A 26,983-nucleotide genomic window follows, 5' to 3' on the forward strand; every position below is an offset into this window, starting at 1 on the left:
CTTCCACGGGCCTTTTCTCCGCCTCCTGCTCCGGCACAGCCTCTACCTGTGCCTTCACATTCCAGACCTGAGCACGCCTACGTCACAGTCACCATTTCCCCGGCCACAGCCCAATTTCCCCATGCCCATCCTCACCCTTCCCATCCTTTATCCCTTTATACTAGGCTGCTGGGATGCCCGGACCCCCCAGGGCCGTGTGACCAATGGGCTGCGGCGGCTCCGGGAGCCAGGCTCCCCATTGGTTGGCGAGCCATGGTGAGAGATGGTGCGTTCTCCTTCCCCGAGCCGACTCCGGGCTGTGGGCGGTTGTTAAGGAGACCGTCGGTGAGGTAAGGCCGTCAGGCCGGGAGGCGGCCCTGTGATTGGCCGGCCGATCGGACCATCGCCTCTGACTGGCCGCGCTCCCTTCGGCTCCCTGCGTGCGTAAGCGGGTGCTTCCTTCCGCCCCGCGTCTCCGTTGAAAGGAGACTGCTGTCCGAGCGCCCGAGCCCGGGATTCCGGAGGCTTTCCAGGGCGGCGGCGAGGTGAGAAGGGAGGCTGGCCGGGGCCGGGGCGGGATGGGCGGAGGCGGGCGGAGGCGGGGGTCGGGGTCTGCGCCGTGGCCGCGCTGGGACGGCGGCGGAGCCCGGGAGGCGCCTGCCCGGGCGGCGGACGGGAGCCGGGGCCGCCGGGGCCGGCCCGGGGCCGCCCTCCGTCCTTGGGGCCCGGCGGGGTGTGCCAACCGCTGGAGCCGCCGCGGCGGGTGCATGCGTGCGTGCGGCCGAGGGTCCCTCGTGCGAGCGGCCCGTGCCCGCCCTTGTGCTGTGCGGGGACAGCGCCCGGGAGGAGGGAGCTTCGCTGGCCCGGAGCGGCCTGCGGGGCCGAGGAGCGGGCACGCCCTGGGCACCCGCACCCGCCGCAGAGCCTGCGGGACTGACGGGGCGAGCCGGAGAGCCCGGGAGGGGCCCGTGCTTGTACGTGGAGCAGGGAAGGTGGGTGCGGAGGGAAAGGATGCCCGCACGCGGACTGATGTCTTGTAGGGAGCCGGGTATGGGTGTGCGTGCGGTTGCAGGGGTGTTCCGAGAGGCGCACCTCCAGTTCCGCTAGTGTCAGTTTCCTGTAATTGATCAGACATAAGGGTTAGTGTCAGTTTCCTGTAATTAATTAGATCTAAGGGAAAGGCACGAAGGCGAACCTCCTGCGCGGTGCCCGTCCTTTTAGCAGGGGTTCCTGCCCTCTGTCTCCCCAGGACACTGCCTGGAGTGGGGGGAGACCTCAGTAAAGGCTGGTTGGACCTCCTTCAGCGTCTAGTTTGGAGTTGTTGAGGGGCTGAAGTGCTTCGTCTGTCAGTCCGGATTTCAGCCGCGATCGCCCATGAATAAGATCGGAAAGGCTGCTGTTTGAGTCATGCCCTGTCGCGTCAGTCATTCCCATCGCCTTCAGCATCTTGTCGTAGGCCAGCGTCTTTATAGTCAGAGTTAAAGGAGCTGACCTCAGGGTGAGGGAGGAAAGTCTCCCGTCTTCTGTCTTTCATGCGTGCAGATTGGCAACCTCAGCAAACCACTCGGAGAGCCGGCTTTGATCTCCTGCTGCTCTAGCAAAGTCTGAAAGATCCACTGTCAGGTAGTAGTATTCAGGACGTCCACCACGTGCTTAAGTGAATCTAGCAGTGTGTTAGACGATGTGGAGACACTGAGAACGAAGCCCCCCTTTCCCTCAAGGAGACAAGGCACGTAAAACAGTAGGTACAGAACTCCTTTGATGGCAGGGACCCTCATGTCCCCACAAGCAAGTCTACCCCCTGTCACCTAGTAGGGGCTTTGGAAGGAAAGGGAAGAAAGGCCACAGGGAAGGCTGGACTGATACATGGCCTGCCGGTGATCTCCCCCATAGCGTGCCTTAAAGGGAAGCTTGAACCAGACCTTCCTGATGCCCAAGGCAGCAGTCTGTTCAACATGCATTATCCGGTGCTACTTTTCTTATTATGTAAAGCCCCTTGCAAAATATTATGTGAATGTAAGTTTTGTTATAAGTACTCAATGAAAATTCATTGAGCTTAATGTTTGGTAATAAATGCTATGGGAGGTCAGAGATGGAAGAAATCAATTTTGGCCCAAGTGCTTGGAACTACATTTCCTTAAGGCGGATCCCTCTGAATGAATAAACCAAGGTCTATTGGATAAAATATCTATTCTGAGTTTCCTTGAGCATCCTATTTTTCTGTAGTTTTGTAGACCAGCTTTCTTCTAAGTTTGAAGATTAATTCTTTGGCATGTAAATGCACTTGGATGCCAAAAAAGTGGTTTTCAGTTATTGTGTTATAACACTCCAGAATAAATCTGGTTACAAAATTTATGGTAAATGTTCTACAGGGTTCTATGAGAAGGGTGGGGAGTACAGAGTGTGGGCCAGATCCCTTTCTTTTTCCCTAAAGATTACAAAGATTCTAGCCAGAGAAGATGATATTGCAGGATTGTTAGGGATTGAAAACCTTTTTCCATTTTGAGAGGCTCCCTGGAAATTTTCTTTGTAGTGGTTATGTCTTAAGAATTCTAGAGAAATTGTGGCATCAGATGATTAATCTCTACTGCTTTCGATTCAGCTTATGGTTGAACTAATTACAGAGCATAACTTTTATTTTTCTGAGGACTGCGAATCATTTTGCTATGCCAACTTCATAAAAAAGGTTAATTTACTTCAAAGAATATTCACATAAGATGCCACATTAGGCTAGATCCTCCAATCAATATGTGATTGCAAATGCAGAGGAACTTACATAGTGTAGGAATCGTGCAGCACACTATGTTGTAAGTTGGTCCAGAATTGAAAGGGAAGTTTTCAGATTCATTTTCAACCCATTTCTCTTACGTCCTGTTCACTAAATAGATTATAAATTTCTAAATCTAATTGATAAGGTGTCTTACCCAGCATCATTGTGTAGACAAAGTGTTTAACAAATGCTTTTCAGTCATGAAAGCAAATGGTATAGTCCCTTAGCATCTAAATGGAGAAACATCATACCTATACGTAGATTGCCAGAATCTCTTACTTAAAAGCACAGGAAAAAAGCTGCCTACGGACAATTTTTAAAGATGCCCTTCTTAGCATTGATAGTATGTGATGTAAATGAGTTCTCTAGGATGTCAGAAATTAATGTGGGCTAAAATGCTATCTATTTCATTGGATTAGATCTACTTGTAGTTTCAAACTCAAATAAAAACAGGGGCCACATTTTGACTTTTAGAACATCACAAATTGATATTCTCTGCCTATTGTATTTCAATTTATTCTGTTAAATATTTCCCAATTCTGTTGGCATTTGGCTCCAGCTGGAGATACTTCTGCTATAGGTAACTCTCCTTGTCTCAGAAGAGTGCTGTGAGATTCATATGTGAAAGTATGTGGCAGAATACTTGGAATACTGTAAAGGCGTAGCTGTGCTTTCACTTTGCATTGTGAAGTGTGTGTGTGTTTGTGTACGCACCCATATCTATATTCTTGTTTCCTGAGCCATAAGGTATCACATGCATTGTATTCAGTGATTTTAGATTTTACTTGTAGCTTGGTGGATGAATTAGATCTTCATAACAGTATTTTTTGTTGTTTTGGATCTGTGATTTTCTTGGTATAAAGAACTTCTGGTGACTTTTGCTAGGGCCCTGAGAGTTTAAATAACTTGCCCACAGTAAAGAAAGGCAGCATGGGTCAAAGGTAGGACTTGAATTCATGTCTTCATGATTGTGAGGCCTGCTTTCCATCTTTTAAGCTAAGCTGGTTGTGAAAGGTATATTCTCTGTATAATTCTTCTAATTGTTAGAGAATTGTAATATTATTGACTTTGTAAGTCTGTCAATCTTTAAATGAGTAGTTGTGTATTTTTGATCCAAGCGACTTTTTTTTAAAAAATTATTTCTTTGAACAGTATTGAAGTTGCTGACAAAATTCTCTAGGAAACTGCCTTTTATTAAGCTGGGTTTTGGGTTTGTTTTTTTTTTTAGTCATAGGAAAACTGTTTATTTCTCTTCCAGGACATACTGCCATTATTTCATTTTTCCTTATAGATCTGATGACACAGTTCTGTTTGCTGCCACAGATGGCGCATTCTCTTCAGTGAGCCTAGTGCCATCATACTTGTTAGTTTTCCCCTGCAGGCTGAATTTTTCAACCGTAGTTGTCTTTCAATTCTCACGTATGATTAATGTGCTCATAATAAATGTTCATTTTAGCATAGTAAATTTTGACTGTAAGTCCTAAATTTAGTCAGTCTTGAGATTCTTGACTTGTACAACTCATCATACTGAGCATTTTTCAGTTTTAAAGTAATTCTTAAGTTCTGCATGACATATGAGTTAATCTGGATGGCTGCTTCAGATATTGTTTGTTAGAGAATCCATGCATGTTGGAGGAAATCACTGTGGGAGATGGAGCCAAGACACAAAGGGGAAAAGATCTATAAAGATTCTTGGGGATTACGAAGTGTGTGGTCACGTAATATAGCCACACGTGCTTTTTATTCTACTTCTGAATGCTACCATAGCTCCTTGTAAGTAAAATAGAATTCATGTTGTTAAAACAAAAGACTCCACTTTTTTGAGGAAGTATTGGTTTCTTCATCTTTAAAATGAGGGTGTAAATCTAAATATAGCAGAGTCTAGTAGGGACTCGATTTATAGGGTCTTTTCTAGCTCTTAATTTCTGTGAGTGTACGGATAAATGAATGTCATGGAATATTATTACATTCCGTAGCAAAAATAACATTCAGAGAAACACGAAAGGACTCGTATAGAGAAGTACCAGATAGCAGCCATTCTTTTTGACTTGTACATGTCTGTTTCACTCAGTAATAGTGTTAGGTGAGATTTCATTAAGTTTACATGAGCAGGACAGGATGTCATGCTATATTAAATACAAGGCATTTAGACCTTGTTTCCTCCAAATGAATCTTTCAGCTCTAGCATTGAAAAATAACTGAATACCCATTTGATGTCTTCCAGGATCAACGGACTCAGGGGCTGCCATGTTGTCCAGACTCTTTCGAATGCATGGCCTCTTTGTGGCATCCCATCCATGGGAAGTCATAGTGGGGACTGTGACTCTTACCATCTGCATGATGTCCATGAACATGTTTACTGGTAATGACAAAATCTGTGGCTGGAATTATGAATGTCCAAAGTTTGAAGAAGTAAGTTAAATATATTTTGATACCCTTTTTTTTTTTTTTTGAGATTTTTGAGATTAAAAAAATTTTGCCTAATGGTGTTATTGTTTACTAACAATCTAAAAATACAATGAATACAGTAGTTTTACTATTTTTAAAAATGTAGATTTAAGTTCTAGACTCTTTAGTATAGGAAATTACTGATATGGTAATTTATATGCATTAAAGCAAATGGACAATTTGCCCTCAGAGAAAGGTTAAGTGATTGCTTAGATCCCCTAGTTTGTGCCCTTGACCCAAAATCTTCCTTATGCCAAGGCACTTTCTTCCCACTGCACCACTGTGGCTCACTTTCACCACTGTATACATTCATTTATTAGGAATAATAATTTATGTTTGATATTCTGGAAATAAGTAACATTTGGGTGGAGATGAGATTTTCTTGAGAAAAGAAGAACTTTTTCTGGGGTGTGCGGAATTTGGTTTCTGTGGCACAGTGACTTGTGGTGTTTGCAGTAACAAATTACTGCTCTATTACCGTAACTAGTTACACAAAACAGACCTTTCTTAAACTGACTTTTTGTGGAATTTTTGTTTATGTTTTTCCACTGATCATGCCAATGTGCAGAATACTGAGGTGTAAAAGTTACCCTTTTGCACTATTTTTTTAAAAATAATGAATATTTTCTTTTTTCTCTCTACTCCCATTACAGGATGTGTTGAGCAGCGATATTATCATTCTGACAATCACACGATGCATAGCGATCCTTTATATTTACTTCCAGTTCCAGAATCTAAGGCAGCTTGGATCAAAATACATTTTGGGTAATCTTTTGTTTGTTTTAGCTTCTTTTTCCTCAAACATCATCAGATCCTGTCATGCTTTCTACTGTGTTTTACCATGTAGGCATATGTAATCTGTTGCTCTAGTTCCATACATGTTATATGTAAATTTTACCTGTACATATGAGAAATATTTGCTATTTTCCTTTTCTTTATTGGAATGAGCCAAAGATGTTTATTGATACCTGGAAATATTGCACTCCCAAACCTCACTTTGTAGTTTTTGACTCTGTTGAGACCCCAGCTCTCTTCCTTTGAACTCTTTAACACTGCTCTGTTTTGGTTTTTTCTTCTAATTCTCTCATTCCTCCCTCCTCTGAAATATCGGTGTTCCCACGACTTTGTCCTCTATCCTCTCCCTTGCTAGCAGCTTCCCTGGGCTCAGTGATTTTCTCTCCCTAGTCCACTCCTGAGCTCCAGTTTCATGTTACCACATGCTTGCTGGATGTCACAGGGGTTGTCATTCGGTGTCTGCATTTTAGTTGAATGCACCATCATCTTTCGTCATAGGTCGGTGACCCGTGGCGTGATTCCTGACTGTTCTGTCTTCCTCACACTCCCATATGACTTTTAATAACTCCACATCATTTACTGCATTATTCCTATTTTCTCCATTCACATGATCAGGCCTGGACAGGAGGCAGGAGCCTCCTCATTAGTCTGTTTCCAGTCACTTCCCCCTCTCTAAACTACCCTCTGTACAGTGGTCAGAGAGGCTTTCATGAAACACAGATCTGACCACGTCACTCTCCTCTTCAGTGACTCCCCTTTGCTTCTGTTGTAAAATGGAGGTTCCTCTGCCAGGCATTTCTTTCCACCACCTTTGCAGTCTTAATTCATAATCATCCTTTTTGGACACTTCCCTTCCTCTCAGTTAGCTGTTTCTCCTACACAAGATTTCATCTTGCAACTCTGTGTCTTCGCATGAGTGGTACCCTCTCACCCCTGACCTGAATGGTCTCCATTATCACGTATGCAGCTTGGAAGGAGTCACAACCCGCTCCCCAGCCCCTCTCCACATTCCGCCTCCTCCCATGATAAAATTCATTTTGTCTTGCTCTCTGTATACTTTGTATTTACTAGTCTGTGTGCGTTAGGCCTTTCTGGAAAATTCATCATTTCCTTGAGGTCAGACACCATATCATTTTTGTCTTTGTGTCCCCAGTGCCTCGCACAGTGTCTTGCGTGTAGTAGGTTCTTAAGAAATGGTTATGGAATTATTGCATATAGTACACAACTAAGTTTTGGGGGTATGATTCTTTTTAGATGCGTCACTTTAATTTTGTTCATGATTTTTTATTTTAGGCATTGCCGGCCTTTTTACCATCTTCTCAAGCTTTGTCTTCAGCACAGTTGTTATTCATTTCTTAGATAAAGAGTTAACTGGCCTGAAGTAAGTATTTAATACCCAAGCATGCTCTGCGTCTAAATATAAGTTAACATTTTAAAATTCATTTATTTGCCACAACAACCCAGAGATTCAGAGGATGGCATTGGAGGATAGCACTTCCAGACAACATTTCTGAGTCTGGAGTCAATCACATGTGGATGGGCAGATGTGCAGATATTCAGTAGATGTAAGCCAGTGCTCCCTGTGTGCAGCTTGAGGGGACTCAAAGGAAATAGGACATGACTCTTGCCCTCTAAGAACATATATGCCGATAATAGATTGATAGCATAGTATCTTTAAAAAAAAAAAAACAACTGTGTGAACGATGATTTTTTGATATTTCCAATCATGTTTTTCAGTGAAGCTTTGCCCTTTTTCCTGCTCTTGATTGACCTTTCCCGAGCCAGTGCTTTAGCAAAGTTTGCCCTCAGTTCTAACTCACAGGTAAGTTGCTACCTTGGGGCACAGAGAATGTATTAAGATTCTTTGGTTTAGCATGTGAATTAAGAGGGTAGTAGAGCTCCTGAGTAAAGGAACTTGTGCGGTGACTCTGGGATTTCAGTGGTCCTAGAAGCCCGGACAGCTCCTGTGGATCAGCCTTTACTCTTGTACTTCATGGTCTTAGAAAGTTGTTTGGCACCCTGAGACGCTGCATGACTTGCCTAGAGTAACAGCCAGTGTGTGTCAGGTGGGACATGAAGCCAAGTTTTCCTGACCCCAGAGCCAGCTTAGTAGTCTCTATGTCCTAGTGCTTCTCTACCAAAGGAATAGTAGCTTGAAAGTCAGGAATTGTGAAAATAATAGTTGTTACTGTGAAAATTCAGAGACTGATTTCAGTGCGGGGGAGGGCCAGGGGGGTGGCTTAGCTGATAAAATCCTCTCGTTGCTTTTTATAGTCAGACTATAGCGATCACAACTTAGACTTCATTGTGATTTGGAATCTTCTACTTTCTCATAAAGAAGAATTGGGAATTTTAGAACAGCTTATTGAAAAGAGCCTCTTTATGGGGTTGATTTCATTTACAAATTATTTCATTTTTCCTGTCCAGGTCTAACATATTGGATGTACCAGTGACTTCAAATATGATATTTTAAACAATTGTTTTATCAACCTAAATAAAACTTTGATTTGCCTAAAAAATAACAAAACTGTAAAAGAAGCTCTGTACTCTCCCAGAGTTCAGTTCATTGTGATTTATGTATGCGGTTGATAATACCTGTACACTCTGTCTTGGTATATTGACAGCAGGAGGATTCTGGTTTTATTATAATAATGAATATGATGCCTCGAGTATAAAATTGTAAGTCAAGTCTCAGTACTAATAGAGAAAACGTAAGGCTGCCTGTGCTGTATGGTCACCTCCAGTGTCATTCCCATTTCCTCCCCACTCCCACAAAAGTAAACAGTAAACCTTTGGCTTAAAGGATTAATACACCTTTAGCAGAAAGGTTATACCCAGAAATCTGTTACTTCTGCTTTGTTCGATGGAAAGGAAAGCAACGTTGTATCTTTTTCCTCCTCCACACCGCATTCGAATTGGAGTTTTAGCAGCCTGGCTCTTCACTCTTTTTGTAGAAGCAGTCAGATTTAAGACTGGGTTTAGACTTTTTTGTTGTTGGTGCCTATGTAATGCTTAAAATATCCAGTTCTTTTGCCTGTAACCAACATTCACGGGGTGTTTTGTGTTTCAGGATGAAGTAAGAGAAAACATTGCCCGTGGAATGGCCATCCTAGGCCCCACCTTCACACTTGATGCCCTTGTGGAATGTCTTGTGATTGGTGTGGGCACCATGTCCGGTGAGTCGTTCTTTCAGTAGAATAAATGTATATGTAACAAATTAGCATGCCTTGAAGTACTGTAGATACCTGTTCAGTTTGGAACCGAAATGAGGAAATGAGACTAGGCCTCTTCGAGGATTTGTTCTCTAGAATTTAGAATTCTCTTATTTATTTGCCCCAGTGGAGAATGATTTGCCTTAGAACTGATCTTTTTTCATAGCGAACGGCTTTCCTCTCCTTTTCCTTCAGTTGTTACTGTAACCATTGCGTAGCCAACTAAGTTAGCTTCCAACCGTGCTCCTGCCTGAGAATCCTGATTGAGCTTGATTGGAGAATCATTTGTCATCTTAAGTTCTTGTGTCACAATGTTGAAATGACTAATAAACTGGCATATATAGTTGGGCTTGGATAGTAGCTATCTATCTTATACTAAGGATAAATACCTCTAGGGTCTAATTTTGTAATGCTATTTGAAGAGAATTAAAGAATCTGATCTTTAAAATTTTGCAAGATTAAACTTTCTTAATTTCCGATCCATTGTCATTGGACCTGAATTTCTCTCTCCGCACTTAGTTAATCACTAATCTAGTGTAGTGGAAATGATTCCTCTTGGCATTGAAGGTTTCGCCATACTGGAAAACAGAACCTGAGCCGTTATTATTACTTCCTACTCATCGACTGCAGTTCACTCGGCACTGTATTAAGTATCGTTTTCTTCTTTTGCCTTACTACTTGTGTGAACACTGGCTTTCATTCTTTCATTCACCAAACATCTGTTGGTCACAATAAGTGTTTTGTCCTGGCAAAAAGGTGCCTGAGTTGATTTTGTTTAGTTAGAAGGGCCTTGAAAGGCCAAGGAAGACTTATTTGCTTGTAGAGAAGGAAATAAAAAGTAGACTGTGAGAAAATGATAAGGGGGTGAGATTGGACAATCCAAAGATCTCTTGTTTGAATTTGACAAAGCAGTGAGTAGCTAGTATAAGAGTTTAAGTTGTGTGATGAAAGCAATGGAGAAGCTAAATAATAGGCATTTTGAACTTATTGGAAGGGAGAGTCTTGAGAAGTGAGGAGAAAGCACTTGTTGTCGAAACAGGCGAATTCAGGACTTTAAATACTGGGGTGGAGAGAATAGGATGGATTTTCAAGATATTGAAGCCAGAACCAGCAGGATTTTGTAACCTAAAGGTGAAAAAGAATGAATGCATGGTTTTCTTTGAAAAGTAAGGCATTAGTGTTGTATATGGCAGTAATGAAGGGGTACAGGAAGACCAGGTTAGGACAAGAAAAGTCAGCTCACTTGGTGATATCCAACAAGTAGGATAGAAGAGGCCCTTGGGATCAAGAGCAGAAAAATAGGGAGTAGCTATGAAAATACAGAAGGAACATTTGAAATCGTAAGTGGCGTTCTCATTTTCTGATAGTTCTAGTTTTGGCAATGCCACTTTAAAAGAATCGGTTGTGTTAGGATACTTGAGTTGTAGTATCAAAAGCATTCTCTTAAAGTTGCCCATAATTCAGGTCAAGATTGCAAGTGAGAACTTAGAAATAGAGTTGTCTCAAAATTTGTATAAGGTTTTGTTTCATGCAATAAAAATTTGTATTTGGGTAGTTGAACTGACTCAGAGAATGGTAAGATGTAAAATTTTGGCATATGATAGTAATAAGGACATTTATAAGCATTCTTTATGACTTCTTATATCAGCATCAACATCTCAAAGTATTTTTACATGCATTGGCATGTAAAGGATATCAAGGTAAGCTTTTTTACATAACTGCAGGTTTTTTTCATTTGAGATTATCCTTTGTCAAAGCCAATTTGTGGCAAAAGCTTCATTCTTAACTTTAGGTAGTTATTTAGCTTGGCTGTCCTTATAGTTGAGCATAATAACTGAAATAGAAGGACCTTGAAAATTGCTGTATATAATATATTGAAATTCAGCTTTTCGTAATAATAAACCTCATCTCCGGATGGTGTACATTTCATATGGTTCCTTGGAAATAAGCTATACTTTTGATTAAATTCAGTAGTAAAGTTTTTTTAGAAACATCTATTCTTTTAGGTTTGACATGTTACCATTTTTTGTTGTTTTCAGTAACTTGTAGGAAGAGTTAGATAAATAATGTTTGTGGGGTATCTCAACTGAGTGACCCAGAGGCACAAAGTTTGTTGTGAAGGAGAAGATTAATTATATATACCATTTATTGAAAGGGCTGAGGAAACTTGTTGATGAATACAAAAATGATTCATCCCATGCTGTAGCCACAGGCATTTGGACTTGAGCGGCTGGTTTCTCAGGGAAAAAACTTATTCCAAGACTTTATTTATCTTTAACTGCAAGCAATCTTTAATGTATTATGTAATTTAAATTTAAAAAGAGGCATTTGTTGTTGCGTAGTGATAGAAACTAGACTGGGAGTTTGGAAGACCTACTTTCAAATCCTGCCTTGGACATAGACTATACAATGTAATCTGTGTCCTAGGCCGGTGGTGCTATACTCCCCAAGGTACAAATGTAATTGGAAAGTGTTTAACGAAACAAATAAAAACACAAAAGCCATAGATAATGTTCGTTTGACTTGGAGTCACCAAAAGTACGCTGGTCTGCATTGTAGGGGTAGTTGGCGAAGCCAGATGAAGTCACAGGTTCAGTTAAAAGAGGTCAGAAGTCAGAGACCTCAGAGTCTGTCCGGTATGTTCCTTTCTAAATACAAACTTTTCCCTTTTCTCCAAACAGGTGTTCGACAACTTGAAATTATGTGCTGCTTCGGATGCATGTCAGTGCTTGCCAACTACTTTGTGTTCATGACGTTCTTTCCAGCTTGTGTGTCTTTGGTCCTCGAGGTAAGAGTGGCTGCCGTGGTGACGGCAGGGGGAGATTTCTTAGCGCTTTAGCTGCAAAAATAGACTCTTTTCTGTGAGACGTAACCTGATGTTTTGTTTTGTTTTGTTTTAGCTGTCTCGGGAAAGTCGGGAAGGTCGTCCAATATGGCAACTCAGTCATTTTGCCCGTGTTTTAGAAGAAGAAGAAAATAAACCAAATCCTGTGACTCAGCGGGTCAAGATGATTATGGTAAGGTTTTTTTTTTTTTTTGGTTTTTCTTTTCCTTAAAAGAAAAATGTTCTATGTTCCATACGTTGTCTTTTTTCTTCGTCTTCTGCCCCATTCCTGTTTTTCTTTCATCCCCCTCCCACACATACTTGCCCTTTCTTGCTTCTTTCCTCCTTTCTATTTTTTTCTCTTCCTTGCATTTATTAATCTTTCTTTCTGTGTCACTTCTTTCATCATTCTGTCAGTTCCTCTTCGATTTCCTGTGGCCTTTCTAGTAGCTCGCTGGTACAGATATTTTTAGTTGGCTTGTAGCTGGGGCCAGGAGGAGGCCTGTTGGTCTGAGGACTCGTATTTTCCTTTCATGGTGAGACCAGGTACTTTCCTGCTTCATTCATTTGTTGAGCATAGGAAAAATTTAGTCTCCATCTGTGTGTGGGTAAGTGGGAGAGTAAATGGTGTTTTGGCTGAAAGTACTTGGAAAAACCTCCTTCGGGCTCCAGGGACATCCATTCTGGCAGTGTTGCTTTAGTCCTCTAGGAAATTCTTTTTTTTTTTACTTTGCATAGATAAAGTGACTTTCACTATTAAAACAAATTTTTTTCCCATTTCAGTCTCTAGGCTTGGTTCTTGTTCACGCTCATAGTCGCTGGATAGCGGATCCATCATCTCAGAACAGCACTGCTGAGAATTCTAAGGTTGCTTTAGGACTGGATGAAAGTGTTTCCAAAAGAATTGAACCTAATGTTTCTCTCTGGCAATTTTATCTTTCTAAGTAAGTTAACTTTTGCCTGAATTATTATATTTCTGGTTTTTTTGTTATGTTTGTTCACAGAGCTAACATTTTTGTGGAATAGAGTCCTGAGCTTAAAGTCAGGAAAGCCTGGGTTCAGATCCTACCTATGACACCTACTAGGCGTGTCCTAGTGTGTGCCTCCTGTGTAACCTACTACCACTACTAGGACCTGCTGGTCCTACCGTGTGACCACAACCACTTAAGCTCTGTGCATTTTAGGGTTTGGACTCCATAAGTATGTTCTAGATGGATTGCAGCTTGTATTGATAGAGGGAACTCCCGTGCCAAGAGTTCTTTCAGGCTGATAAAACCACAGCTCACGTAGTCACTTATTTTCATCCTATCTCTACTGTTCTAATATTGCTCTATTAGTTGGAACTTTATACTACCGAGGATTATCACCAGTTTTCTTGTTTTTATTTAGGATGATCAGTATGGATATTGAACAGATGATCACCCTTAGTTTAGCTCTCCTTCTGGCTGTCAAGTACATCTTCTTTGAACAGGCAGAAACAGAGTCCACACTCTCATTAAAAAACCCCATCACATCTCCTGTGATGATTCCAAAGAAGGTTCCAGACACCTGTTGTAGACGGGAACCTGTCCTGGCCAGAAATACGCAGAAATTCAGTGAAGTGGAAGAGGAATCTGGGCATAACAAGGAGAGAAAAGGTGTGTGTCCCTCCATCCTCTCAAGCACTAAAAGTAGTTGATAAGTTCTGTCTGTTCCCAGTTTTTGTAAACTAAACTTGAGTTTTGTGGAACTTTCTCTGGTATTTTTAAGCAGCCGAGGTTATAAAGCCCTTATTGGCAGAAACTGAAACATCAAAGGTTACATTTGTTTTGGGGAACTCAGCTGCACTTCCAACATCATCGAACACTGAGCCTGAACTCGAACTACCCAGTGAACCACGTCCTAATGAAGAATGTCTCAGGATACTTGAAAATGCCGAGGTAAGAAGAAATCACACAATTTTCTAATCTTGTTTTAGGCAGAAATTCCTGATTTCAGTCGTCAGATATCGTCCTCACACTGTGTTGTTTAGAAGTGTAAGAACAAACATATTTTTAAAGCTTGAAATTATAAAAACATACTGCTTATTAATAGTGGTGTACCTTTCTTCTCTTATTGCCCTCTGAACACAGTGTTTTCCCATGCATGTAAGAGAGAAGACTTATAGCTAAATCATGGGACTCAGTATAGTCTATTTTTCTGTGTATTTGGTGGGGGTCAGTTTCTCTTCAACACAGATCTGTTCTCCTTAACACATGTGTAAATTATCTTCCCTATCTTATCTCTGGCCTATGAAAAAGCACAGTGTGAATATCCTTAACAATTATGGATTTAAACATATATGTATGTAAGGTCATAATACCCTACATTTACTCTAATGCTTTAAACTTTTTGATTGTTTTTCACATTCACAGTCTCACTTGATCCTTAAACTAAATCAGTTCTGCTTACACTATATTTACTCCCTCTTCTTAAGTTGTTACATGTGGTCATTTTACCCATAATACACTCCCAACTCTCTGGACTGATTAGTAGAACATAAGTTTCCTTTACTATTTTGATCACACAAAGGGACACATTTTGAAATTTATGATTTCCTTAATATGAATAGTGTATTGACTGTTTGGCTGCTAGATTTATTTTCCTGAAAAACATGAATAAATTTTAGTTAAGATAAAAATACGTCGCCTGATGGATATGCTTCAACATGGGCATGTTGCCCGTGATGTATTCAAATTCATTGTTGTGAGTCAGAGGTCCAGTTCCATTTACTGACTGTCTTGATGTTAGCCGGAAAAATCATGCTTTTTACATCTTGTTAAGATCTGAGAGAGGATGTTCTCCTTTGATTCCTATGGGCATCACCCATACACTGGAAGTGCTAATAACTGTTTGTTGTCAGTGGTACTGATTTGGTGGGAATGTAGCAAATTTCTGCATGTTCCTTCTCTTTTCCTCTCCAGGCCTAACATTAACCCGATCTCCTTAGATCAAATCTAGACCCTAACACGTACATGTACGCTTCTCCACTAAAGTCTTTTTCCTGAAGCCTCCTTATATGTGGAGGTGACCCTAAATTCTGGAAGTCTGGGCCAGCAAAAATTGGTGGATTCTGCCAAGCTGGCAGTAAATAGGTCCAGTGATTGACCCTAAAACCATTTTATTAGCTAATTGTGAAAAAGGTTATTCTCACCAGGGTGGTGAACTGAAGGAGAAGTTCTAGACGTAGCACCTTGCCAAGCCCATCCATCTGCTGAGTTATGTTGTAGTGTCCCTCAGTGGAGGGAGTACACACAAGGAGGATGTCACCCTCCATTAAACGTAGCTACACATACGTACCGCTGCCAAGCTGTGTACGCTTTTCTTCCATAAGTGTAGTCCTGTGGCCATAGCCAGATATTTCCAAAATTCCAATGATGTTTCTATGTGCTATTGTATTTCATTTTTGTAAGAACTTTATACAGCAGTATCAGATGCCTTGCTGTGGATAATAATGTGAGGGAGATGAGGCTTAAAGTCCTTTAGTCTAACTTGGGAGTTTCAACCCCATCCTTTTTTTTTTTCTTTAAAGAAAGGTGCAAAATTCCTCAGTGATGCTGAGATCATCCGATTGGTCAATGCTAAGCATATTCCAGCTTACAAGTTGGAAACTTTGATGGAAACCCATGAACGAGGTGTGTCTATTCGCCGACAAATGCTGTCAAAGAAGCTTCCTGAACCTTCTTCATTAGAGTATTTACCATACAGGGATTATAATTATTCTTTGGTAAGTAGTTTTCACTTAGATTTTCTATGCTTTGTAGCTTTAAAAAATGTTTGTCCTTTACCAGACTTCATAATGTAAGTAACACGTGGACCTTTTTATAAACAGCTAGTGTTCTCCAAGCTCTTTAGGATCGTTTGATGCTGTACCTATGGTACATTAAAAACCTAGTATTTCTTTCCCCCTACTGTTACATATAGGAATACACATACACACACATTCAGCAAATATTTCCCTTAATTGAATAACAGATATGTACGTATGTGTATACGTCAGTTATACATACTAACTGATATTAATACGTATGCAGATGTTTCTGTTTGTTGAGTCACTAGTATATACACCTGTGTTATATATTTGTCAGTTACATGCATGTACATATTCATGCATATACATTTTATTCAATAAAGGGATATTTATTTATATATGAATATAGCTATCTGTACAAACACACACATATATGTTTTAAATAGGAAAGCTTAATTTTGATCCAGAGATACTTAGCCTTTTCAGAATTCCTGCTGGTTATTTTGGCTGATGGAGCTCCAGGGTAATCCTTATTGATTCTGGCTGTCTGACCAGATAAGAAAATCATTGAGGTTTTGGTCTTTTCTGTTCTTACACTTTCTAAAAACGTGGGGTTGTTAAGTTTTAGGAAAGCCCTTCGTGAATAATTATCTAACTGTGAAGTGTCTGGAAAAATTCTGTGTTGAAAGAGTCGTTAGGAGATCACACCTGTAGCGATTCCTTTTCTCTTCTCTTCCTGTTCTTACATAGTCAGATTTAGAGAGCTCATTTACATGTAAAATGAATGGTTTGGAATTGGACGGTGAAGCAGGCATTGTCACTGACTTTACAGATTGATGTTCCTTGAAATTTCCTATCTTATCCACTGAAATTTTGAGAATTTGAGTAAATAGCAAGTAGCTCAAGAAGTACCTAAATTTGAGAAATGAGGTGGATTTTAGCTTATTTGATTACAGTGCATTATTTTACTCTACAAGTGAAAAGAAAACTGATTTTGGAATCAGAATCTGGTTTTAAACCCCCCAGTTCTGCCTCTTATTACTTGTGGGACCTTATACAAGTCTCTTTAACTTTTCTGGACCTCATTTTCCTCATCTCCAAAACAAGGGGGCTTTGGACTTACCAGGGTTCAAGTTTTACCTGTCATTTACTGTATTGACTTTGGGCAAATCATTGTACTGGATTTTCAGTTGCTCATCTGTAATAGGAGGGGAGTCTCCTCTAGATTCCTTTCCAGCTTTGACTCTCTGGATCTGTGATCCTGTGATTTAGCGAAAAATCCGTATACAACTCCTCTTTTTGTTTTATATAGAGAGTAACAAACTAAAATAAAATTAAAGTAAAGAGTTTAATTGGAGGATGGTATGTATCGAGAAAGTAGCTATAGGGTAATTGAATGTGTGTCACTATGACCCCGTTGGTTTGCATTGCATCGTTTAACCTTCTAGGTAATGGGAGCTTGCTGTGAGAATGTTATTGGATACATGCCCGTCCCTGTTGGAGTAGCAGGGCCCCTCCATCTGGACGGCAAAGAATTCCAGGTCCCAATGGCCACGACAGAAGGCTGCCTTGTGGCCAGTACCAACAGGGGTTGTAGAGCAATATGCGTAAGTAACTTCCTCCTTTGCCCCTGGTGAGGCGGTCAGGGCAGTTTGGGGAGAAGCAGGAGAATTCTTTTCCAAGTTTAGCCTGTGAATCTTTAATAATAATAAACTGTCTGATTGGCTTCTTATTTCCTGATGTAGCTTGGTGGAGGAGCAAGCAGCTGTGTTCTAGCAGATGGAATGACTCGAGGGCCTGTTGTGAGGTTTCCCAGTGCCTGTGACTCTGCAAGGATGAAGACTTGGCTTGAATGTCCTGAAGGCTTTAAAATAATAAAGGAGGCATTTGACAGCACCAGCAGGTGAATGAGAGAGAGAGAGTGTGTGGTTTTGGGGATGAAAATATATATTCATTCGCTCCCATCACAGTTGCTTAAGATAGTATGATACATCAATCAGCTTTAGAAACATTGATATAAATTCAGTGATAGTAATTGAAACAAGGGAAAAGGAAAGCTGAAGGCTGTTTATTTTCCTGGAAGGAACTAGGCAAGCAATTTTTTTTTAATTGTTCTGTGTGATTGATAAGGATTGTTTGGATCCATTAATTATTTTGTTCTGGGAGAATTTTGAGTTTTAGAATTGAGTTATGTTGGAGGGGCACTTAACTCTACAAGATTTTATGCTAGGTTCTAAAGATAGAAAGGTTAAGGCTGCAATAATAGCTGACTTTTAAAGTGTTTTAATGTTTACAAAGTACTTTACGTCGTTGAAAGTTGAGTCAAGTATTCTTATTTTGTGTTTGAGGAAACTGATGTTTGCACGGTCACACATAATATAATATAGGCTTTTGAAAGATGGACCTTACTGAATAGGTAAAATTATGAGGATCACGGGAGTGGTTTAATGGGGAGCAGCATGACAGTTTGGCACCTCAGAATGTGTGAAGGATTGGAGGTGTTGGGGGAGACTAGTTAGTTAGACTTTTGTACCAGACCAGATGAGAGGAAATGAAAGCCTCAACTAAGGTAGTGGTGCTGGGGGTGCCAGGAGTGATGAATCAGTAGAAGGAAAGTCAAAGAAGAAAGTAAGATTGTGAAAGCTAGATCACTCTAGGAAAGTGATGAGAAGCTGGTTTGTGAGGAAGGCAGACGGGTTCATAAGAATACTGAGCTGGAAGAGACTTTAGAGCTCATCTTGTCCAGCTGCCTTATTTTGCAGAGGAGGAAATTGAGGCAGAGAGGTTAGTAGACATCCATTGTCGCCTCGGTAGTGTCACCTGGTATTCTTAATCAGGTCCTCTAATTCTAAATGTTTTTCTCCATACCTTGTTGAAGATATATTACAAGCCTCATTAACGAGAAGAATGCTGGTGTCATCACCTTAAATAAAAGTTAGGTAGAAAGACAGTTCTGAAGGGGGCATTTCAGTCTGGGGCTTGTTGGAGCGCGACACTGATGTGACCAGGTGAAGCCAACTGACAGGCACTGAGAGCCATGGAGGGGAGAGGTGGGGAAGCTGCCTGCATCTCATAGAGGCGGTAAGTGAAGTTCTGAGTAGTGCCAAGTCAGAAAGGGTAAGAAAGAGAAGGAGATCCAAGCCAGACCTAGGAGGACACCTGTGTTTAAAAGGTAGGAGGATAAGGAGCCAGGAAGTAAATCAGCAAAGCACCTCTCAGAGGGAGGAGGAAAGTGGGGTGCAGTGAGAGTGTCATAAGGGAGCAAAGGGTTTGAAGAAGAGTCTGAAACTTCCCTCCATCCTTTGAAGAGTTTGTCCCCCTTGGGGGTTGAACCACTGCATATAATGGCAGATTTTTTTTCAGTACTGATGGCTTTTGTGGATTTTTTGGTATTCTTTGTTACAAAGGATAGTTCTCTGGGAGTGTGGAAGGGGGGAATGAGAATGCTTTTAAAAACGAAGTATAATAGTGTCATGTTGCAGAAGTCAAGAAGGATGGAGTGGCAAGGGTGGGGCAGGAAGGAGAGTACATGAGATTTGGAAATAAGGGGGCCGTTAATGGTCTTCAGGAGAGCCAAGACCAGAGTCTTCGGTTCCGTTCTCAGCATGAATCTTGACATCCCCAGGAGTGATGGCGAAGCAGCACTGGACAGTGGTGATGGCTGAATTTGTACGGTTTAGTGTGGACAGCTTGCTTGCTTTTTAGTACTGAGAACTGAAGTTAGAAAATAAAATCTCTGTACAAGAGTAAATACCTGGGAACAAAGCCAGGTGGATGCCGGTATGTTTTAAGTTTTCATTTTTTTGTTTGCTTCCTGTTGGTGCATCTGTTCATAGCACGTGTATCATCAGCACATGAGACACAGCTGAGGCAGTCTCTGGGATTTCCCTTGGTTACAGAAGAAGAACTTGTTAGTGTGATTTGAGTTCTGGGCTTCTGGGACTCATCTGTAAAATGAAAATTTGCAGTAGATCTGTCGTAAGACCTCTTTGAACTCTAACGTTCTTTTGGTGGTTTCATTTGCAGATTTGCACGTCTTCAGAAGGTCCACATTAGCCTGGCTGGTCGCAATGCCTATGTCCGTTTCCAGTCCAGGACAGGGGATGCCATGGGGATGAACATGATTTCAAAGGTACACTCTGGAGTCATGTGACCAGTATGTTTCACTTCAGTACCTGGTGAGGCACATTAAATGGCCACCCTCAATTCTGTTTGATTTTGTGGCAGTTCATTTTGACTTGAGGGTTGGTGCTTTGTTATTTTTAAACACTAGAACTTATGAACAGAGAAATGGGGCAGAGGATTTTGAAGTTAACACTCCATAGTGCACACCTTAAACTTAGGTGCTGATTTCAAATACCATCTTAAAAATGTGCCCTTCCTTCTCATGACCACATTACACCCCTCAAGCACCATCTTTTGCATGGTCTCCATAACTGGTACCCTTCCTTCCAAACTGTCTTGCATTTAACTACTTTGTTATAAATTTGTATCTAACTTTATACTTTCAGAAGTACTTGTTCTATCTGTTAGAATGTATAAATTTCTTACAAATAGGTATTGTTTAATTTTTAAAGTATATATGCTTGTATCCTCAGCACTTAACACAATAATTGGCATAGATAAGCCTTAGTAAATGGTGATCGATTTAGACTTTAAGGTGTGTTCGTTGTCTCATCTCATCAGTGTGGGTTGCTGTTTGCCCGTATTATTCCAAGAAGACTGTATTTGACTAGCATTTTACTTTCCCAGCATGCCTTACCTAGTTGATATTTACGTACGTGCTTCTTGGGCCAGTGACTGATTTTTTTCGTGGTTTTCTATTTCATAATGAAGTCAAAGAAAGAAGGGAAAAAAGGGACTAAATCTCTGTGGGGCTTTAAAAGTGCCAGTGCGTGTATTTATTCTTTAAGCCTCAGTTGCCATATCAGGATTATTTTTCCTATAATTCACCAGGTACATATGTTAAGCATATTAAAATTTATTACAAGGTAACTAAAATGTTGTCCTTGGAATTTACAGTCACATAGCAGAGATAAAACAAAAATTCAAATAACCGTTTTAGTGAAAATGTGATCAGTCCTTCCTGTAGATGCTCCAGGGAAGACTGACGTCTGAGGGAGAATAGCCTCTGAAAGGACAGCAAAGATGTCAGTAAATGGAAATGAATTTTCAGGCCATGGGCGACAGTTTGAGAATAGGCATGGAGGCAAGAAATGTGAATTCTGGGCTAGAGGAAAAAAACCAGAACAGGATCTTAATGTGCTTTTGGAAGCTTGGTGACTCAGGCAAGGGCCTAGTATGCTTAAAGACATAACTTATTCAGCGCTCATTTGTTAGGTTCAGGTGAGCCATCTGTGCCACGTACACACCACTGAAGTGCTCTCTGAGCCGCAGCTCAGTGTGTTCATAGCTTCTCACAAAGAGCTTTTTTGACTTGAGTTAGATACATCTGCTCTGCTCAGGAAAAAAAAGGTGACTTTAGCATAATTGGTGATGGGTGCAGGGTTTGTATATACTTAGTTACTAGAATAGTTCCTAAAAACAGCTGTTTATTCTTTGTAGTGCATGTGTAGAGTGCATTTTGTTCGAGTGGTCGTGTACTATTGAAGTTCCACTGACTTGAATATTACCAAGGTATCCCTTGGTACGGGATAGCCGTAAGTCAGAATGTTTATGTGAATCTCCACCACTGAAGTCCTGTGCCAGTGACCTTGTGTGATGTGGAGGGCTCTCAAAGGCCCAGACAGCAAAACACAAGCTTTGGCACGTCGTTCCAGGCTCAGAAGGCTTCAGATGTAGCCTGGAGAGGAAGGACTCTGACCGCATGGTACCATGTGAATTCTGAAGGCTCTTCCAGAGGAGCTGCAGGGTGATGAATTTGGGGGTCACAATAGTTCTCAGAGACAATCTGCTGAGTCTTCATAGAAGGGTTGTGATCTTTGTGAAAGGAGGGGCACCTCTGTAAATACAATATTTCATTGAAGTGAAGAACTGTCCTTGTGGGGACTTGACCAACACAGATTGCAGCCCATCTGCAATACTGTTTATCAGTAGATAAACATACAAGGTGGAATTTGGACCCAGGTTTTCCGGACCCAAAGGCTAGCTTTCTGTCCCCTATCCATCTTGCCTATGGAGTGAAGTGCCTATCAGTGAAGTGATAGACCCTTGATGTGTGTAAGCAGAGCTTCATGACAAGTCTGTGTGAATGAGTCAAGAAAAAGGTGACATGTGGTTTAATGTGTCTTTTTTTTTTCCTTCTAGGGAACAGAGAAAGCACTTGCAAAACTTCGTGAAGTTTTTCCTGAAATGCAAATCCTCGCTGTTAGCGGTAACTACTGTACAGACAAAAAACCCGCTGCTATAAACTGGATAGAGGGAAGAGGAAAATCTGTCGTTTGTGAAGCTGTTATCCCAGCAAAGGTTGTCAGAGAAGTAAGTGCTTGAATCAAATTCAAGGGCTATGTTATTTTAAGGAAAGTTAATGCAGATTATTTACGTATGTGGGAGGATGACACCAAAGAGGGTTAGTTTCCTACTTATGGCCTTTATGGCATCATGACCTGTATTAGTGATTCCTGTGAAATCAGGGATTCCTTAGGGCTCAAATTCTGCTGTCCGTCCCTCGTGGGTCTGCGAAATGTGCCCCTTTTGACTGACATCTCCCTCTCTTCCACTTCTGCAAAAAAACGAAACAAAACGGGCAAATATTAAAAGACCTGGGTGAGAATTTACAAATACTTGTTTCTTTCCTAGGTATTAAAAACCACTACCGAAGCTTTGGTTGACGTGAACATAAGCAAGAACTTGGTGGGCTCGGCCATGGCCGGCAGCATCGGAGGCTACAATGCACACGCCGCCAACATCGTGACCGCCATCTTCATTGCTTGTGGGCAGGTGAGTTCCCTGAATGGTTTTCTGTTCTGTTTTCCTCCTCCGAATCTCAGGGAAGTGTGGATTCTGTATCTCATTCTTATGTCTTCTTTTCTGTGTTTCCTTTCAAAGGATGCAGCGCAGAATGTGTGCAGCTCGAATTGCATCACTCTTATGGAAGCAACTGGCCCCTTAAATGAAGACCTGTATATCAGTTGTACTATGCCATCCATCGAAATAGGAACTGTGGGTGGAGGAACCAACCTGCTCCCCCAGCAGGCCTGTTTACAGGTATGAAAGCATCAGACGCACACGTCGGCCACATTCCCAAGTAGTTTCCCAGACTTTATTGTGTATCCATATGATATAGCCAGGACCCAACACACTGAGCTCACCTGAACACTCTCAGCGCATTTTATTTATTTCATCCCTTTGTCTCCTATGAGCCTGTGTATGCACATGCCATGCCAGTCAGTCTTCTTCCCAAGGAGTGATCACTTAACCAGTTCTAAAAATAAGTTGGCAGAACTAATGAGAGTAGTTTGAACCCACTTGAATACACTGCTCACCACAAAATGGATTCACACGGTGTGATAGCCACACACCTCTCTGGAAAAAATACTTGTCAGCTCTGTACCATTTGTTCTGTGGGAAGGGCTTCCACCCTTGAAAACCTGTTCAGTGATTGCAAAGGGTTAAATACATTCTCTGGCCATAGATGCTCGGCGTTCAAGGAGCATGCAAAGACAACCCTGGTGAAAATGCCCGTCAGCTTGCAAAAATAGTGTGTGGTACCGTCATGGCTGGGGAGTTATCGCTGATGGCTGCATTGGCTGCAGGACACCTGGTCAAAAGCCACATGATCCACAACAGGTAGGACGACAATGTTCAGTATGTTTTTCTCACCTGTAAATCAGACAGGATACAGAGTTCCAAGTGAATGTTACCGGTGTCTTGCGGCTCATCGTTTTGGTCCTTTCCGTTCTAGGTCAAAAGTAAACCTCCAGGATCTCCAAGGAACCTGCACCAACAAAGTGGCTTGAGTGTCATTGAAGTTCCCAACTCAAGCATTCTCAGAAGAATGGGATCTTAACGAGGACTGATGTAGAAAATCTGTGAATTTCCAACAACAGCACAGTGTCTGGTCACAAGGACAGTTAGACGTGTTCAGGGAGGCAGCTGGCTTCAGGGATTCAGGATCACTTCTCCAAGAAAAGTTTCTTTCCCAGGTTTGATAGCAGTTTAGTGTCTGCACACTTGTGTTTTTCTGAAAGATATCAACTTAGGTATTAATGCATCCAAGTATCGCAGCTGGTGATGCCAGCTCATGTCTGAAAGGAAGAATAGGCTGGAAAAATGGTTTTGATTTTGGTGGGATTCATAAATATGCAAATTTCATGGTGATCAATGGGAGATTTTTTCCCCCCAGGTAGAAAACAGAATTTTTACCCTAAAGTAATAATTCCAAGTACATTATAGTTATCAGAACTTGTAGCTGATTTTGATATTCAAATCATTAAGCTCAAGTCTTAGAACTTTAAGAAAGAAGAGAAAACTTTTTCATTGTACTCCATTGGGTGCCAGTCTAATTCAGTTTTTGGCAGCATTAAGCTATGACTCTTAAGAAGGGGGCTCGGCTTTAATTTTTTTAATGAAAAAGCTTCTGAAAGTTTTTTTTCTTACCAGACCATAGTACAATGTGCTACACATAGTACATAGCAATTCTGTGCCAGAAGCACCAAAGATCACTCTGTTTCTTCATACAAGCTGTTAAGTTCCTTTTTAGAACTTACTGTGTCCAGATGCAGGTAGGCTGGTATACACCTGTCTGTGTGAAGCTTTAGCAAACACAGGAGAAGCTTTGAGCCACTTCCTTAAGAAGGATTCGAATGCAGCGATTCCAACAGATGCTTCTTTCAAACAAACCTTTTAAGTGTAGTCATTAGGGTGTTTCATAGGATCAGGTGTAGGACCATGGCCTTTATTTGTGCAACTCAGCCTGAGAAACACAACTTGTTGGGGAAAAGATATTCTTTCTCTAAGCCAGTTTTCTTTTCTTAAAAGAAAGTTATTGTAATTTATTTAACTAAAGACAGTTCTCATAGTTTTTTTGTAAACTATTGTCAAACTGTATATGTTGTAATAATGCCTCTGATGCTAGGAGTTTATTGAAACTGTTAAATAAATACAAATCAAATTGTACATTGAAAAAATACTAGGGCTTGGGAAACATAAAGCAATGTTCTTCAATGCTGTCCGGAAAGCCCTGGCCTACTCCTTGTAGCATTTCCAATGAGGGAGAATAAACAGGACTTAAGCAGTGAGCCTTCCAGCCAATGAAGGAGCCATGGGGATGAGCACCAGAGGGGGAATGTCCTTTCTTTTCCTGTAGCCAGGAAGTTGGTTTTTGGCAAACACTTGACACAAGACTTTCCGATGGTCCCACAAAAACATGTAAGCCTAACGGGGATGAAGAGATGCTGTATTTTTTTTTAACATGCAGGTTTTATATAAATGGAAAAGAACTCGTTCCTTTGTATTATGTCCATTCTAACATTCTAAGTGTTGGTCTTACAAAGCTGGTGTCTGATGTGAGAGGTTGACTGTGACACATTCCGGTGATGCTGCGGTAGTGTGTGATGCCCACGGATGTTCCTTTCTTACTGTTGTCCCTTTTGTGTGTAGAGTTTGAGCTGCTTCTTGTGACTGACTATTTTCAGCCAGTGACTTATTTATCTGAACTTTTCATTGGATCGGCAGTGAAAGGTCAGTTCAGTGTTCATTTTGGTGAATGTAACTTACCAGCCGTTGTCTTGCAAAATTAACATTTTGTACAATTACTAAGTTGTGTACATTTTGGTACAGAATTTTTTTTTCCAGTTTCAGTAAACAATGAAAAATAAGTTAATTCTCCTCAAGTGTAAGTAGTGACCTTTATTGACGGGTTCACCTCCAGAGTCCAAGGACCGAATGACGTAAAGACAGCGTCTAGGACGACGGCTTGAAGAAAGGAGGCTTTCAATAAACATTTGTTGAATTGAATTGCATTGCTGTAGTCGGTCAACAAGCGTTTATTAAGTGGCAGGTGTTGTGCTGGGAACGCAAACACAAGCTAAAAAGACTGCCCTTCTTGCCCTTCATCAGGCTTATGTTGTTTTCTAAAATACGTTCTTATTTCATCAAGTATTTCCCAATTACATGTGAAAAGATTTTAACATTAATTTAAAAACCTGAGTTTGAGATTCTCTCCTTGCCTCCCTCACCCTCTGAGAAGGCAAGCAGCGTAACATTGATGGAAAGCTTGCAGAATATCGACATCTTAGTCATGTTGCAAAAAAAAACCCCCACCACTCCCCCAAAAAAATCCCCAGGAAAAATCAGTTTTAAAAATGTGCTTCCCTCTGTGCTCAGAGATCCATTCTCTCTTTGGAGATAGACGACATAATTTTCATTCTGGGTTTTCTGAAAGCGTCTCCCTTGTCATTTCTTACAGCACAAGTATCCCATCAATCATACACCACAACTAGATCAGCGATTCTCCCTTTGATGGGCAGCCCATCGATGCCCAGTTCTTTGTCACTACCAAAAACTGGCACAAATACTTTTGTACATGTAGGTATTTTTCCTTTGATCTTTTTGAGATGTAGGACCTCGTATTGCTGGGTCAGAAGGTATGGTCGGATTTATACCCCTCTGGGTGTAGTTCCAAATTGCCTTCCAGAAGGGTTGAACCAGTTCACAACTCCCACAACATGCAGTACTGTCCCTGTTTTTCCTCATCCCTTCTAGCATGTGTCATTTTCCTGTTCTGTCACGTCAGCCAATATGACAGACATAAGTCATAACTCAGAGTTGTTTTAATTTGTATTTCTTCAGTCAATAGTGAATCAGAATATTTTTTCATGTGACTCAATAGCTTTGATTTCTTCTGAAAACCGCCTGTTCATATCCTTTTTAACCACTTATCAATTGGGGAATAGTGCATATTTTTATAAATCTGACTTGGTTCCCTATATGTTTGATTAATGAGACCTTTATCCGAGAAACTCACTAAATTTTTTCCCAGTTTCCTGTTTTTCATCTAGTTTTGCCTGCATTAGGTTTGTGCAGAATCTTAAATTTCATGTTATCAGAATTACCCATTTTACTTTCCGTGATCCTCTCTATCTCTTGTTTGATCCCAAACTGCCCTTATCCAACAGAACTGACAAGTAAAATTTTCCCATGCAAGGAGCTCCCATTTTTAGGGGAAGAAAGAACATGCAAATACCTAGGTATGTAACAAAATAGAAACAGTTTATGAAAGGGGA

The 26,983-nt window shown here is 41.1% G+C and overlaps 1 protein-coding gene across 2 annotated transcripts; it reads left to right on the top strand.

The window, feature by feature from the left end:
* Positions 1-441: 441 nt before the first annotated feature.
* Positions 442-25,586, top strand: HMGCR (3-hydroxy-3-methylglutaryl-CoA reductase). Of its 2 annotated transcripts, none has more exons than XM_072606362.1 (20): positions 442-524; positions 4,974-5,161; positions 5,851-5,962; positions 7,286-7,373; positions 7,730-7,814; positions 9,063-9,168; positions 11,886-11,992; positions 12,105-12,221; positions 12,812-12,972; positions 13,418-13,665; positions 13,778-13,947; positions 15,579-15,773; positions 17,246-17,404; positions 17,543-17,700; positions 19,824-19,929; positions 22,065-22,235; positions 22,557-22,697; positions 22,806-22,964; positions 23,392-23,546; positions 23,662-25,586. In XM_072606362.1, exons 2-20 carry the CDS (start codon positions 4,997-4,999, stop codon positions 23,714-23,716), a joined length of 2,658 nt encoding a protein of 885 aa, XP_072462463.1. In that variant the 5' UTR covers positions 442-524; positions 4,974-4,996; the 3' UTR covers positions 23,717-25,586. The 2 variants fall into 2 exon arrangements, with proteins under 2 accessions (XP_072462463.1, XP_072462464.1); XM_072606363.1 differs by having other exon boundaries at positions 13,781-13,947.
* The last annotated feature ends 1,397 nt before the right edge of the window (positions 25,587-26,983 follow it).

Source organism: Notamacropus eugenii, chromosome 4 (genome assembly GCF_028372415.1).
Source record: "Notamacropus eugenii isolate mMacEug1 chromosome 4, mMacEug1.pri_v2, whole genome shotgun sequence".
Classification (NCBI taxonomy): Eukaryota; Metazoa; Chordata; class Mammalia; order Diprotodontia; family Macropodidae; genus Notamacropus; species Notamacropus eugenii.